Source organism: Triplophysa dalaica, chromosome 1, assembly GCF_015846415.1.
Source record: "Triplophysa dalaica isolate WHDGS20190420 chromosome 1, ASM1584641v1, whole genome shotgun sequence".
Lineage (NCBI taxonomy): Eukaryota > Metazoa > Chordata > Actinopteri > Cypriniformes > Nemacheilidae > Triplophysa > Triplophysa dalaica.
Window position 1 is genome coordinate 6,028,679 of NC_079542.1, and position 16,294 is coordinate 6,044,972.

The 16,294-nt window shown below is 42.5% G+C and overlaps 1 protein-coding gene across 3 annotated transcripts in view; it reads left to right on the forward strand.

Annotated features, from left to right (window-relative positions):
- The window catches only part of zfhx3b (zinc finger homeobox 3b), a 142,719-nt gene that overhangs the window by 113,471 nt on the left and 12,954 nt on the right, over positions 1–16,294 (forward strand). For 2 of the 3 annotated variants that reach the window (XM_056770081.1, XM_056770156.1), the window contains exons 5-7: positions 4,497–4,604; positions 13,180–13,313; positions 13,764–13,964. In XM_056770081.1, coding sequence (XP_056626059.1) covers positions 4,497–4,604; positions 13,180–13,313; positions 13,764–13,964 — 443 coding nt within the window. The remainder of the gene's footprint in view (positions 1–4,496; positions 4,605–13,179; positions 13,314–13,763; positions 13,965–16,294) is intronic. The other variant, XM_056770233.1, reaches the window with a different exon arrangement.

A 16,294-nucleotide genomic window follows, 5' to 3' on the forward strand; every position in this document is an offset into this window, starting at 1 on the left:
TCAGGGTGACTTGACTAATATCTTCTTTTGCTGTAAACAAATAATGGCTGTGACAAAGATATTTTTCGAATTTATTTGTAGATTACAAAACTCTTGATTCTGATTGGTTGACAGATATTAGCTCAATGGTTAAGAAGTGTTCTTTCCATTTATTTCCAAACTTGTAATATTTTTACCCGTTAACTGCTTGAAATGTTTATGTAGTAACAGTTGTAGTAATATGTTATGCAGTATATAATAAGAAAAAGAGTGTTATTTTTTATAATATAAAAAGGATAATGTAGTAATGCTACATTTTCAATCATTTTCATAATTCAACAGTCCATGGTCAATTATATTATACATAATTATATATATTGTAATTGCATTTGGTTTTTATCCATCCACAGCGTTGGTGTCTGTAGATTGTGACTGTTGGTGGGGGACATTTGTTTTAGAGGGGGGTCCGGGGCAGGAGGGGCACTGACTGGGCCAGAGAGGTACTGATATGAGGAGAGGACAAAGCGTGAAAGCCCCCAGCATGGAGCCGATGTTCCATTGTCCCACAGAACCCTTCTGTCACTTTCATTTTACACCGCGTGCTCCGGAGTCAGGACAGCTTTGATATGAGGAAGGGGTGCAGGAACGGATGGCGGGTGGGGGGGCGAGGGGTTCTTTAAAAAAAGGGTAGAGAGAGTCTGTGAGGTGTGAAATAAGATTGCTTTTTTATACAACGGTGCAGCATTAAAGACAAGGAAGCTCTCTGTTGCGGGGTAAAAATAAGAAGGGTGAAGGTAGACGGGGAAATGTGGCCCCACAGATTTATTGATGGTGCGCTCTGACACCTGGTTAAAAATGATAACATAGGTTGCGGTAATCCTAATAAGAGTAATGAAAGAGAGCAGACGTTCGGAGAAAGACTAGTTCATACCCCTCTGGGTGAAGGACGGTTGAGGTGAGGCCGGCCTCAGTCCGCCCGATGCTGAAGATCCCAAGAGATTTTTTCAGGTTCGGCTCCTCAAACGTGACTGCATTCGAGATCTGATTTCTGATGAGGTCTCTGGCCCTTCGGTCTGGTCGGGAGAGGCGCAGTGGTTAGCATGTATTATTTATTTGGCGGTTTGTGCCTGTCAGTATGATTAGTATGTGTGTAATCACCGTTCTTCTGGGAAAACGGGGGAAGGCAACTCGGCCTCATCTGAAGGTAATCTCGCCGTCTTCTGAGTCTCATCGCCGGCACGGACTTCCTGTCTAGCATCTGCTTTTGTCATCACCACATTTTTCTCCGTCCGCATTCCGTATGTGTTTGTCTGTGCCTTTCTAACCTCTGCCTGTGTCTGATGTGCGTGTCATTTCTTTCTTTTTCTTTCCCAGCTTGTATAGGGTGACACCTATAGGTTAACATGAGATGCTGCAGCCTGTGCGTGCTTAAAATGTGCACATCACACAGCTGTAATCCTGACACATTTTAATGCGTCAAGGCTTTGTGTAAAGTCCATTTTCTGTGGGTTTTGTTAATGCTGTGTTGATGATACGTTTCCTTGGAGAACAGGCCGGCGTTGTAATTTGAGGGTCCGCGGTGGGCTTATTTCGCCGGCGTGATTAGATTAAGGCAAAAGTTTAATATCGCTGTACGAGGACGGGTTAATGAGGACGATTAATTAGACGGCCTAACCTTCAGGGTATTGTCCTTTACATTTTTAGGATTTGGGTTAGCAAATCGTCATAGCTGCGAGTGCTTCCTCTTAATCTATTTCCAAGGCCCATCTATGACTTCATTTGGGTGGGTCCTTACTCTAAGGCCACTTCTGACCTTTTATTAATTATGGCTGGCCCGGGTTTAATCATTGTGTACTGCAGTGCCGGGTGAGATGAGGAATAGGCACATTCATTTGCCTCTTAGACACATGGCCATGGGTGGAATTAAATGTCTACCTATCTACATATTACTGGGGGAAGGGTGGTCAGCGGAGGGTCGGGGAAAGAGATGTTGATTAGAAAAGTAAATGAAGAAGTGACGGCATCTATACGGAGAGAGAAGTGTGTTAGAGGGGGATTTAGACACTGGAAGCTCTTCTAGAGGTGTAAAAATCTACCTGGGGATTATTTTGTAATCTGACTGGTACTGGTTTCATATCATATAGTAGTTCTCAGGAGCCCGGTGAAGGTGGATTTTAGACTGCTGAATTCCTTTTTTACCACTTGTATGGCGGCGGGCAAAATTGGGTTGTGTGTATTGGAAATTACACGTTGCCTTGGGAACATAATATACAACGTATCACAAATGTTCCCATTTCTATGTATATACAGCCGGTTATTTTACTTTACATACCTTTATTTAACACAGAACCAGTGTGGGATCTGGGTAACATGTTGTAAATGTGTAATCCATACAGAGATGAAATTGTACGCCGGGGTGCTTCATCTTGCCATGAAAACGGGTGAAAAAAGAGGGTGCTGCTTTAAGACACATTCGCAGTTGTTTTTAGAACCGAACGAGCTCGCAGACACCTTTATGAAATCAACAGCAGATCTGCTCTTCCACCTCCTCCTTCAAAACTGTACTATCGCAGGAAATTATCCAATAATTTGCCCGTTGTTCCCTTCCTTCATCTGAGGTATTATTGCAGTTACAGTGAAAACGTGTAAATTAGCATAGCACGTATAGTTTTATGACCTCGTAGTTCTTATTGTTATACTTGTGTTTTCAGATGTAATTACTTTCTCCCAGAATGCCACAGCGGAAACCACAGCGACTGGCATACAGTCAACCCGGTGGTGTTTTCTCATGGCGCATCAATAATTAAAACAGTGCAACAAAATGCAGAATTACACACAAGACCGTCAAGATGTAAATGGTTTTAACTGCTGTTGATGCGCACGCATACATAAATGGTTTCTTGTAGCACATTAAGTCAAGGGGATGGAAATGTTTAGAGATGTTGATGTATTACCAGCAGGGAGAGAGTTATGGCTGAGGCGTTTATTAAATACGCCGTTCCGTGTTCACGCAGAGACCCAAAAAAGTGCTTTTGAAGAATGATGGATAGAGGTTGTACTTTAATAGTTGTAGAAACCGAACACTGATGAGAATAAAGTTTAATGGATTGTGTGGCAGCTTTTGGAACGGGTCGGATTGGAGTCGCTCGTTGGAACCGGACGTCCCGGGCGCCTTCTGAAGTGCCCAGAACGTTATTGGGCAATAAAAGCTGCTTTCAGTTACAGGTTCGAATATTTCCGTGGCAAGGCGATCTTTAAGTTTGCTTTGAGCGTGGAGATGAATATTTGAACAGGATCTTTCAGTGGCCGTTGTTGTCCCGTCGATATATCAATAACCCACCTGATTGAGTGTAGAGTGCAGCGGGAGGCATTTTCAAAAGAACATTTAAGTACATTTGCCGAGAATTAGCTGACTTGTGTAATAAGTGATAAGGCATATTGACCGCCTCAGACTTTACTGTTACAAAATCAATGTTTGTGTGTGCTGGCCACGGTACTTTTAAACAAGCTCGGCCCCGGAAAGGTGGTGCTCGGGGGGCACGAGGTGGGAATAAAAAGGATTGATGCCCATTTTATTATCTGTTTTCAGCATCTTGTGTGCGTTACTTACACATGGCGTTATTGGAGATCCATTGCAGAGAGTTCACTGCTTTTAAATGGCCTAATATATTGAACAGGGGCTTTTAAGATGGTTACAGGGGATTTCTGCATTTGACTTGGCAAAATAAAATGAATTGTGGTCCGAGTTTTAAATATTTATGATTTTTTTCGTGCCCCGCATTACCTTGTGTTTTAAAAATGAACTTAGCCCGATATTCTTGAGCGGCCCGGCAGCGAACTGCAGCTAGGGACTGTAATTATGAACGCTGAGAGAGAGCAATGCATCGTAGAAAGTCTCCTCTCGCTCGAAGCTCGCTCCTCGCACAATTATTTTTCCTGTCTGCGTACTCTGAGCCGCCGTGGAAAATGCTTGTATGTCTCTACCACATGTGTGCGGTTTGCTGCAGTTTTATGTTCGTATTAAACAGAGGAAGCCATAAAGATATTTGTGTCATGGTCCTGCATAAATGAAGAATTATAACCGTGGAGTCGGAGACCGTTTTTAAAAGAAATCTCTTTAAACATAATGGCAGCACAAATAGAAGACATTATGAAAACATCATCATGAGCTGAAAAAGAAGGGAATTTATAATGGTGTAAAATGAAGATTATTGCTGCATTGTAGAACCACTCATGTATCGCATAATATTTAAGATACATATAATGCCTAATAATGTATGCTTGACGTGTGCATGTAATTGTAATTACAAAACAAAACCGTTACACTCAGTCCAGCGTGGAAGCGTAGTAGGGGAGAGTAGCGCCTGCACTCGCTGTCTCATAACCTTGTAACTGCGTGTCAGAGAATGTAATTGTTGTGCGCTCCTATAGAAAAAACCGCTGCCGTCCCTTTAAGTGCTTCCACCAATTCTGATGGAGTGCTGATTTACATATCCCATCCTCTCCTCCCCCTTCAGGAGAGCTGAGTGAGGATGTGGAGGCTGCCAGTGAGAACGCCACAGATCAAGAGGACCAAACCAAAGGCAGAGACAGTGGGGGGGAGAGGGAGCTCACCAAAGGGACAGGTAAGCCCTATCTTTCTCATTCACTATACAGGGAGATCCAGTGTGCACTTAACATCGGTACTGAGCAACCTTTACAAATCACAGACATTGCATTGTTGCTTACTAAACAATGCATTTTATTTATTCTTTAGTGTAACAAATTGACGTTTCATTTCTCGCCCTTGAGGATTTACTTGAAATTCCAAAGGAGAAGTGATCGCTGATTACAGCGAATCTGGTCAAGTGACAAAAACACAAGTTGGGGCCTGCATACAGAGTAACAGCACCGGCCATGTGTCTAAACACATGTGACCGCGCGCGCACACGCTCCTCTGAAGAATGCTATCAGATAGGAGTATTTTGCAGGCAGGGGTGGGCGGTGGGGGTTGTGGCAGGTGCAGGTGTCTGGTTTCATGGAGAGGTGTGGTTTAAGGGGAGAGGGGGTGCCGGGGAGGAGAGAGAGGCCTGGAGAGGCGTAAGTGGAGAGCAGTGGTGCGTCTTCACGCCGCTGGTGTGTCCTCAAAGCTGTCAGGGCCTGTAGCACGTTCTGCATTAGGTGTGGATGGGGGGGAGCCATTTCCCTGTTTAGGATGCATTCAGCATCAATGATATGCAATACAAATGTAAGGTTTGTATATTTGTCTGGTACTTCTTCAATTGATTGAGCATTTCCATGTATTTGGGACACATTACAAGTTATGAAATGTTTAATTTTAATGCCCTGTGAGTCACTTTGGATAACAGCGTGTGCCAAATGTATAAATATATAGGTGTATGTAATATACTTACACGTATTACAACTTCTAAGGTGTCTCACTGTATTTAGGTCATTTTTACTTAATGTATCACTTTTTCTGTTATTATGTAATTCTTAAAGTCAATTTTAAGGTTATTCACACAGACAGGAAGTGAGGGGATAAGTGGATCACAACTGTCTATGCATATGGTTAGTTGACAAATAAACTGTAAATTTGTCCTTTGACAATGAAACAATAACAATGAAGATAAATTTCTCTTGTGCTATTTTATATTAAAATGTAAATCATTTTATAAAAAATCCCAAAAAAATGTTGTCGCACACACTTGTCATGTTCTACTGAAAGTAAGATGTCAATTTTTGTTTACATGAAGTTGTTTGATGGTCAGGAGGAAGTAGTCCGGAAGGTCACGCACGTGTCAGGAAAGTGCAGTTTAGCAACAGCTGTACTGCACAGACAACAGGAAGTGACTGTATTCCTTGCGATTTGCTTCGACAACAAAAAGAAAGGAAAAGCGAAGACTTTATTTTTGTGCTTAAATTTTGGAAACTAAAGCAAAAAAGTTCAACAGAGGCGAATCTTTAAAACTTCTTTGATTTTCGACTTTCACTTTAAATGAGGCTGAGCCTGAGTTGTTTGTGCACTCGGAGCGAGTGCCACTTGGCTTTGATGGGGAGAAATAATGATATGCATCGTCTGCCTGAAAATGGCTAAAAGTATACTTTAACACATCAAAATAAAGCACTTTAAAAAGCATTAAAATGAGCTGCTTGATTAATAATTCAGCCGTACCTGTGGTGCTGGAGACGACGACGACGGCACGCATTAGGAGCCTCGCGTCTTTTTCTGAAAGGCATGCGATCCGATACAAGAATATTCAATTCCTTTCCTCCCCCTGTCAGTCGCTAATCACCAAATAAGTGTGTTTCCGTGTTTTCACAAAAGAAAGATGTGCTTGCATATGAAAAATTCACAGGCTTCCCAGCAGCTTATTAGAAACGCTTAGTTAAAAATAGCGTGCATTAGGGAGCCAGGTCTCGCGTGCCGTTTGATGTCTGAGGAGAGGAGGCAGGAGTGGGGACGGGGGTGGAAAAGTGAAACCTGGTGGTGTTGTGATCTGAGATACTGCTGCTGTTTTAATGAAAACTCTTTTATGTTCTTTTTCTAATCGTGTTTATAACTCGCTTTCGCGATTGACGGACAGGACGACGCAAGGCGGTGTTAGGGAAGGCTTTCTGAAGCCGGGCCCAAGAGCGAAGGAATGCTTTTAGTAAACAGACGTGCTCTTGTTTTGGCTGGAGATTGTCTGAGAATGTGTGTCGACGGTGAGGTGCCGGGCCTGGCAGCGTTGGAGACGTGGCTAACCTGTTATTTAAAGGCACGCATCCGAGCGTATTTGTGTCACGCTGTCTTTGAGGTCTGTTATTAGGGTCTGTCATTAGCTGTATTGAAGCATTCCCTCTTATCTTAGTCATGCAAACGTCGAAAGCGCGAGTGTTGAAACATGGAACTGCTTTACAGACGGCTCTCAGTGTGAGCATATTAATACCAGCGGGCAAAACGCATCATCCTAGTTAAGCCGTAACCAATCCGATGGGGCTCTATTGAACCTGCGGCGTAAGGCGCAAGACATTTAGAGCGTTTACCAGAGACCTCGTGTAGAATGTCCATCTGTTTGCCGTGTCATTTGGGACGTGTTCGAGTATAAACCACCACGCGGTCTCAAACGCATGAGGTTGGGTAGACACCGAAAAAAAAAATCTGAAAGTAAATACGGATAGGGAGCTGAAAACTGTTAGATTAGGCTGTAATTTGAAATCATTACAATTTATTCAACAGTAAACGTGGTGGTGGTGGCAAAAGCTGCAATTTAAGATACCTTCCCCAATAGGCACGGCTGACGTACCTAATAATAAATCTATGAAATATTTATAGAAGGCGAGACCCTGTCTGTGTGGTGAGCTGGGATAGCATTAGTGATCTGAAGGGGGCTTCTGTGTTTATTAAAGCAAATATATGTGGCAGAACATAGGATAAGTAACGTACTATAGAATCAGGTGGAGCCAAAACCAAAAAGCAGGATTGTTAATACACCTAAGGGCTTGGAGCAGTGACCACAATATGATTTGGAATAAATTTGAAGGGGACTGGGAAGGATGGGAGTTGGGGGCTTCTGCCATGCATAGCAGGTTTATGAATAATTCCTCTCACCCCCCCCCCAACTTTCATATTACCAGGGTAAGAATAAAGCAGGAGAAATAATCTGATGGAGGTCACCCGCGTCCTGACCCGAGTGCAGCAGCCCCACAAATTGCTCCCATCTCTTTGCCTTCTATATTATCCCAAATGCATGGATCTCAGTGATTGGCCGTTGTGCATCTGTGTTTGTGTGCATGAGGGAGAGCAAAATAATTGTCCTCCGACTGCAGAGTGAACACGAGCACCCCCTGGATGCAGAGGATGCGCATTACATGCAGAGCTGTTTGCGTTTTTCACGGCCTTGATGTCCATCAATAGATTTTACAAAGTTGATGCGATAAGGCAGGAGCTTGAGGCATGATGCGCTATAATGGCAGTAAATGCAGCCATAGCTGTCAGGGTTGTCAGTCGACTGCGTGAATATGGCTGAAGAGATGCTACGTATACAGATGAAGACTGTCATCAATTTTATGATGCTATATTTATTGCATCATCCCAGAAGTGTTTTAAAATGAATTTACTGAGTAGTGAAATAATCTGAAAGCCGTGTCACTGTGGTTTTTTCCCCGAGACACAAAATGAAACTTGGCGCAGTTTTAAGAGCAGGACGTGTTTGCATATTCATGTTATGTCCTCTAAAAGCTTGTCGTCCCTTAAATTTAAATTCTTTTTGTCGTGAAGACTAATAGGCTGTAAATCGTCCTTTGTTTGTGTGCCAGCACTCCGAGAGATCTGTGTTTATGAGCTTTGCCCCTTACGTTCTAATTGACATGCGGTCCTGAGAGATTTGCATTTGTGTCGGTGTGTGTGTGTGTCCTTTAAAGGTGACTGCTGTGTTAGCTGCTACTTAGCCATCAGAAGATTAATAACATGTCCACTAATTGATATCTCCTTTTAATTTCTTCATTTTAAATTTGTCTTTGGAGCAGTCGTGCCCGTGGGCCTAAGCGGGCGCTTCCTTGGCAGAACTGGAGGTGGTCTTTTCATTTAATAGTGGGTTGTACACCATGGGAGCCGCGATGTGATAAGCCGCAATATGGAGCGGCGTCGGCGTTAGGCTTTGGTTGTAATTTTCTTTATTTGAAATTAATTGATGCAGAGTAATTACCTGAGAAATATGAGGTGAAATGAAATATGGCCCCTTTGTTGCTCAGGGCACCAACAAGGCCGGCAGATTAAAAAGAGGGAGGGGATGAATGAAAAAAGATAATATTCAGTTATTGTTAGAGGAGGTGAAAGTGAATGACTCGTAGCACTGGGGAGTTGGGCCGCTTCGTCGTATTAATGTCGGATAGCTGAGGGATGGGAAGGTGTCTTTAGGTCTGGGAGCGTCTCTGTTCACCATGGGTTTTTCATGAACACTACTATTGACAACTGTTTTAACATTTGTGTCCGTGATGTTGGACGTTATTGCTTGTTTGTTTGCATCAGCATCGCACGTGTATGTGCCCTGATGGAGAGATCCAGCACTCAGCACCGACAGGCTGGCTGAGAAATGCTGCTCGGCTCCAGTAGGTGAGAGAAGGTGCCAAAGTCCAATTCACTTACGGGACACTCCAGAACAAAGACCTCCCGCTTACGGAAAAGGGCATGAATTAATAATCACCTAATTGACTTAAGACTTTTTCCTCTCCTTCGCCTCTGGCTTTTTTGATGTCAGATGAAAGTTGGGGCGTTGTCGCTGTCTCTGTGGGCTTCGCTGCGAGCGCAGTCGACTGCTGAATGGTAGAATTGAGGTCAGATGTACAGATACTACATAAGGATGGTTTATAGAGTGCGCTGGGGGCAAAAATGGGGCCGTGTGATGTACATCCAAGAGTCTTTGTGACCTATAATGTTGTAAGAAGGAAAGATTTTATTTGGGATGTACTGTAGTATAAAAGTGTTTTTGTGGGATAATCAATGTTGGACATGGCCCCAGTGCTTACAGTCACTACTATTATGTACACATTATGATGGATCCATATATTGACTCAACGGTTATTCATTTAGGATTTGGACAAATAAATATTTTTTGTTTCAGCGCCTATTTGACCTTTTCTGCAGATTTATTTTTACTTGATAATTTATTTTACATCTTTTTTTTTGACACTATGTTAATGGTTCATTATCAGCAAATATTTGGACTTTCCAGGTTATGTATAGACGGTATCATTGGATGCATCTGCCTGGCCCGAAGTTAGGCTGTATTTGGTTATAATATAACTATTTTTTAAATTTGTATTCATTTATTAATACATATATATTAATATATATATTAATACAAATATATATATTTTATTGTATATCAATTGCATTGAATTTAATTAAAAGTACTCCGCAGATATTGATTCTTTGCGTAGGCTACTGGAAGTTACGTTTGGGTCACACAATGTTTATTCTGTTGCTGCTGAAACGGTTTACATCTGCTGAAATTTGGCCTTTTATTTTTGTACATTTTAATTTTGCACTACATGAATACACTCAAACTTGAAGTACAATTTGTATTGTATTACATTATATGCATATTTTAACCGTTTATTGTATCAATTTGTTTTATTGACTCTTGATAGACTGGCTATTGTCCCCCTTTCGGTCTAGAAGCAAACCCTCTCTAGATATCAGCCTTTCAAACCCCAAATCCGTTGACCACTAGTATACAGTACTCAGCACTTTGAACACAGTGGAGTCATAGTCACAGTGGGAGACGCATAGTCGTAGCAAAGTTCATGAGCAGAAGAGGGAGGGCAGAGAGAGACCCCTGCTATCAGGTTCTGGTCATGCTCTCTCATAATGGATCTGACCCGCTCAGATGTTGAGCTATGCCGAACACGGGTGCTGCACATGCCCGCAGTCCTGTCTCTCTGCCTGGTTATTGGTCTCCATTTTGTTCCAGCATGCTCAAGTCTCCTGACAACATAAAACTGGATACGGTAGCTGGACTTTAGTCACGGCAGTTTGGTGGCAGAAGTGGGTGTTTGGGAGCTCTTTTAAAGCAAACAATTGATCAGATTTATGGAGTCCTAACAGGGCGTGACGAGGTGAGGCTGTGCCCGGAGGCAGCCGGTCGCCCTCCCCTCCACGCATGTGCATTAGGCCCCCGGGAGACAGCTGCTCTCACGTTGTTCACTAAAAATGATCAGATAGATAATTCGCATTAAAAATGGACTCTAAATGACTCATGAGTAATACTTTTGAATGAAGTTTTTTTTTTTATGAATTGAACATCCCTAACATAACCTTACCCCTTACGCTAAAATCATATTGCATCATATGACGGAGTGTTCAAAATAAAGTAGATTCAGGTCCACACATTCGACCTTGAGCTTACAAGGCTCTTTTTTAGTAGAGCGCATGGACCGGCAGGAGAATGGAATAGCCATTGGACGGCCCAAGAGAGAAGAGACGGTGTCTATAGAAGAGCTGTGTAGTACACGGGACACTTCCAGGAGCCAGACTAAACGTTAATGGCAACGAATGGGAGGTTCTATTGTTTAACATTTCCTTCGTTTATTGGTGGATGTGTCTAATGGGATTGGCCATGACTGAACCTAATAGGCCTGCACCGGTTGATTTTGTCAGTCTCTGGGAGATACGGTAGGCAGTGTTCTCAAAAGCAGGGCCTTCCCACTGAAGTCAGCGCTTAGCTGCCTTGGTCCGTGATTGAATCTGACACTTTAATGTCCGTCCATGGTCAACCCCGCTTAACCTGACCTCCACACCCCCTCTCCTTCCCTACAATCCCCTACTCTCAATTTGCCCTTTCAGGACTAGCCAAATCATGCCAAATGTAACTCTTTATGGCCTCGTTATGGGCCGGCGAGAGAGAGGGCGTCTTAAGTTTCACTGTGGATTCTTTCCCAGAACAGCGCGCTCGCTTGACTCCTCTCTGGCTTAGCTTGGATTTACATTTTGTATGAGCTGATTACTTTTACTCGGTGCTCTGATGCCTCTGTATCGCCACACATAGTTTGTTTTTCTGCCTTTTTTATAATAAACAGATGCATGCTGGGTAACTAAGCTCTTTGCGTTTTTGTGAGGCCTTGCTGGGTGAAAACAGAACATGGAGTAATGCCACGCATTGTTAATGGCTGGGCAGATTGCGTTAAAAGGATTAGTCGTGTTAAATGTTTTATCCGACTTTCCAGTGACTGCGACTAGCATTATGAACACCTCTCACAATGAATATGTGTATTGTCTTGTATTACATATTCAACAAATGTGCCATTTGTCGTGCATTTATATGCCGTATGTTGAAAACGATAAGTTTTGATGTGCTCCGCTAGACCAGAAACGTATTTTGACAAGTATGCAAAGACTCAAACACTTGGCCAATTCATGGCACGCACACGGCCCTGTTCTACATACTTGAACACGCATTCTTGCTTTTCTGCGGCGATGAACAGAGTTGTCTTCGAGGTCATTCGAGCCATTAAGCCAGATATGTTTTTGCTCAGGGAGTTGGCTGTGAACATGTTGTCGTGTTTGGCTAACGTCAACTTGTTCAGCAAGGTTCTTTGCAAACCTGCAAGACTTTTTGTAAACTGAAAATACCAGGGGATGTCATTTAAAATATTTCAATAAGCAATGTAAAAGGAATTAAATAAGGAACCAGAACAAAGCACTTTCTTCGGTCTGAAGTCACCTGTGGTATATTTGACTCTTCACAGGTTAGGTGAATCCCTTCGCCTCACTTCAAACAGCATGTTCTGAGAGAGCATGCATCCTAAAGCTGCTCACCGTGGCAAACTAATGTTTTGATTAGATGTCTGTGCTGGTGTCTGATGTCCTAAACATCCAACATAGGAAGAGACAACCCGTCAAGGCACAGACGCTGCTTCTGAGTGTCATGGGAGGAGCAGTTGAAAGAGTAGTTGGTTTGGAGTGGGAACAGCTTGCCTGAGCAATCTGCCGGCCTGGCTTATTCTTGTCAGATGCCTTTATATTTCATTTAAAAACAAGCTGCTACTCACCTCTTGATGTAAAGTACTGCAGTGTTTAAACTATTTACAACCTGATTTTGATTCTTTTGTGGAGCACAAAAGAAAACATTTTGAGTGGTTTTGCGTCCATACAATGTTATTCAAAGAGAGCCAATGTTGTTTTGGTTAACAACGTTTTTCAAAATCTCATTCTCCATTTTAAGTCTGCACACTAAAGAAGACTCCTATTAAGAAAATAAAAACGGTTTAGCTTTACAGCTGCCGTTTAGTGCAATATGATCGCTGCTGCAGTTACCATGCCAACAACTGCGCAGAATCTTCAGCCTTAATCATTTTGCAGTGCACCTGTGTTTGCTAAACTGTAGTTATATAGTATTAAACTTGAGTTGTAATTCCTACAAGCTGCATTCGCACTACATTGCCTATATTTGCACTGCAGTGAATTATAATTGCATTATGGGAGACTGCAGCGAACCGCAGCTGTACTGCAATGTGCAACAGTTACAATACAGTGGACTACAAGTAGGCATTACATAAATCTAGTTGTCCTGCTGAATGCTAAAGGGATTTTAAGTGCAATCAGTTTTTTTGTACTACACAAAGTTGCAGTTTAACTGCGCTCTTGTTCAAAAGGGCCGTTGCATCGATTGATGCATGACTGCCAAATCTATTCTCAGTGTTTTTGATAGCCATGCTTTTTCTTTGTGTCTATGGCAGCATCCAGCCAATCGGAGAGGGAACAGACGGATTCTCCGGTCCCCTCCAAGCGGCCCCCCTCAAGGTCGGAGGCATCGGAAAGCCCCCTGTCGTCTAAAAGACCCAGGACAGCTGAGAAAAGCAGTGGAGAGCAGGTATGGAAGGAATCTCCAGTCTATGTAAATCATGCAGAATTCTCTCTGGCTGTTTTTCTGAAGCCGAGGCAAACAGACCTCATCTGATCCCCAGGCATGTAGGTCTCATTAACTGTGCCCATTAATTAACAAAATATCTGCGGATGCTGTTCTCAGGCATTTTTTAATGTCGAGCATTAGAACGTGGCCGGCCTCTTTAAATTATGCATGCGTGCTTTTTTCATTCTCTAAAAATATTATATTTCTCAGTGTTGTTTTTTTTTGCTGCACTTGCAATGCTAATTGTGCAAAAGGTGGAAAATCAATATGATATTTGACAGATGAGAACTCTTTGAAGTATCCGCATCTCAGAGTAGCCCGCTGCTCGCTGCACGGGAGGGAGACGGGTCTTGATCTGCCCTTGATTTTACCACTCTTATCAGGAAGCTAACATTCTCTCTCGTTGTACAGATGTACCAGTGTCCCTACTGCAAGTTCAGCAACTCCGATCTGAACCGGCTAAGAATGCACGTGATGACGCAGCACTCGGTGCAGCCCATGTTCCGCTGCCCGCTGTGCCAGGACATGCTCAACAACAAGGTCCACCTGCAGTTCCATCTCACCCACCTCCACAGCGTGGCACCTGACTGCGTCGACAAGCTGATTGCCACTGTAAGTCTTACGGATACTGCAGAAGATTATTCCTATTTGTCATGTTATTGGAATAGAAAGTACTTCGTTTGGCTCTGTTCAGTGCAGTTGAAATTAATCCATCAGTATTGGTGTGGGTCTGATTTTAGTCACCAGCATGCGAATAGTCATACCTGTAAACATGTGAATGTAATATTTAATATTTTACCCCATATCCCCAAAAATCATACATTTTCTTTATTAATTATTTTCATTTTCATTCCATCTTTTTAGTGGATGAACTAGCTGTCTATATCAGTTGATTTGTCTGTGGGGTGTCTTGTCTTACGGTAGAAGAAACAAAGATCTTGTTTCCGTTTGGAGAGAGTGCTGTCAGTGTTGGGTAGTGATGACATCAGGCATCAACATCGCAGATGACTCACGATTCTGACTCAAGATTCTCACTCACTGCTTTGATGAACTGAGGTCATCTGGGTCGTTTCCTTTAATCTAACTGATGACATTTTACATCCAAATCAAAACGCCTCAAGGAACGTTCATTGTTAAATGGCTCCCAGGCATGTTGTATTCAAAGCGACTTGTGTATTTTAGGACACTTGCTCTGAGTGCTAGGTTCGGTTTTATCCCACTTATCCCACTTGTTCCCGAGGGTTCTCCTCAAATTCTAGAGGAAAAAATCTCAATGCACACAGGGAGAAACGTGAGTGTGTAAAACTCATTTTCATTCTTTGTTCTTAGTTTAGCAAAGAAATTAGAAAACCCCATGTGATTACCAAAGTCATTTGTATTCCAGACGCTCGCTACTGTAATTCTTACATCATATCTTTACAGTATTTCCACCTCTCGTAGCTCTCCCGCCTCCAGTAGTCTTCCCTGTCTGACCCCCCTGAGAATATTCATCTTATTCCTCTCCAGCTCATACTGAGACCGCAGAGGGACATCATTGCTTTTATTTTTGCCAGATTTCAGCTGCAAAATAATTAAGTTTAAGTTTGCCTGTGGAGCCGAATTGCAGGCTGTCCGTTCGCTCTGAAGGCATCTCCACTCAACCAGCCAGAAAGCAAATGGCGAACACATTAGTAGAGGCCAGACGGCAATATTTTTTCTTTTATAGAGGTAATAACGCACCGAGCAGCGTTCAAGTGCGGCGCATGATAGAAACGGAGCTAATACAATGCACATTAAAACCAGCACCTTCTTTTACAAGTAGCGCGAGATAGAGATGGGCACTTCATCCTGTTCCGTGTGTCAGGCAGACTGTCTTGATGAATTCTGAATCAGTTTACATTTATTTCTTGCAAAAATTGAATAAAGATGCACTCTTCCTCGCCCTGCCCTCCCTCCACACTCTCTCACTCTCGGTCTAATGTTCTGTCTGTCTAAGATAGGGGTAATGAAAATAATTGTGCTTCATTAATTCTGAGCCTGGCTAGATGATAGCCATTTGGAACTATGTTTGCCAATTAGACGGTCCAAATTAAAAGTGACCTTGGGATACTCTCGGCACTCTGAGCTCTTTGCCTAATGATGCAGTTGTCTAGAAACAGTCCACTTTATAATGTTAATCACTGGCATGTTTTGTTTCTGGAACTCTCCACACTGCTCACAAGCATTTAACACTTTTAGTTTGGAGAGCGTTGGTTGGTTTGAGGGGTGGGATGTGGCGTAAAAGCTGATATATAGATTTTGTCTAGTGTGATTCCACATGTTTGTGTCTAGGGCTGTCAAGGTCACATTTGTACAAATTTTTGTTGATATAATCTCATTACAATGACTAAAAACATGACCAAGATATCAAAGCCTCCTGGACTGTCAAAGAGTAACCTTTGAGCCATAACCTGTACTGGAGAAGGAACTGAGCTTAAAAAAATCCAAAAAGGTAATGAAGAAAGGATAGTTCGGTAACATCGCGCCATTAAAATGCATGAAGAGGTGGACTGATTGTTCAGTTTGGGAGTTAATTGAAGGAAGGTGAAGCAGACAGTGGCTCATCTCCCAACCTTTTCCAATCTCAATCTCTGATTATTGTTAAATAGAAGCCTTGTTAATGAATCTGTTGTTTTTTAATGAGAACGACATGGAGAGCGTGAGAGGCATGCATGGAGAATTGTGCTCTTTAAAGTTAGACACTGCACATGTCAATCACGTATGATTGACACCAAAGCAATCCTCGATGACCTTTTGCACTTATCGCAACAATATTCGGCGTTCCTTTCATTATTTTCATTTTCTAATTAGTTGGACTGCAAAACATTCTGCTCACCATCTGCCTACATTTGAAGTTAGTTTTTACTAATGGCTTTGTTTCAAGTGATAATTTGCATAATTTGTAGATTATAATACTCCTTAGA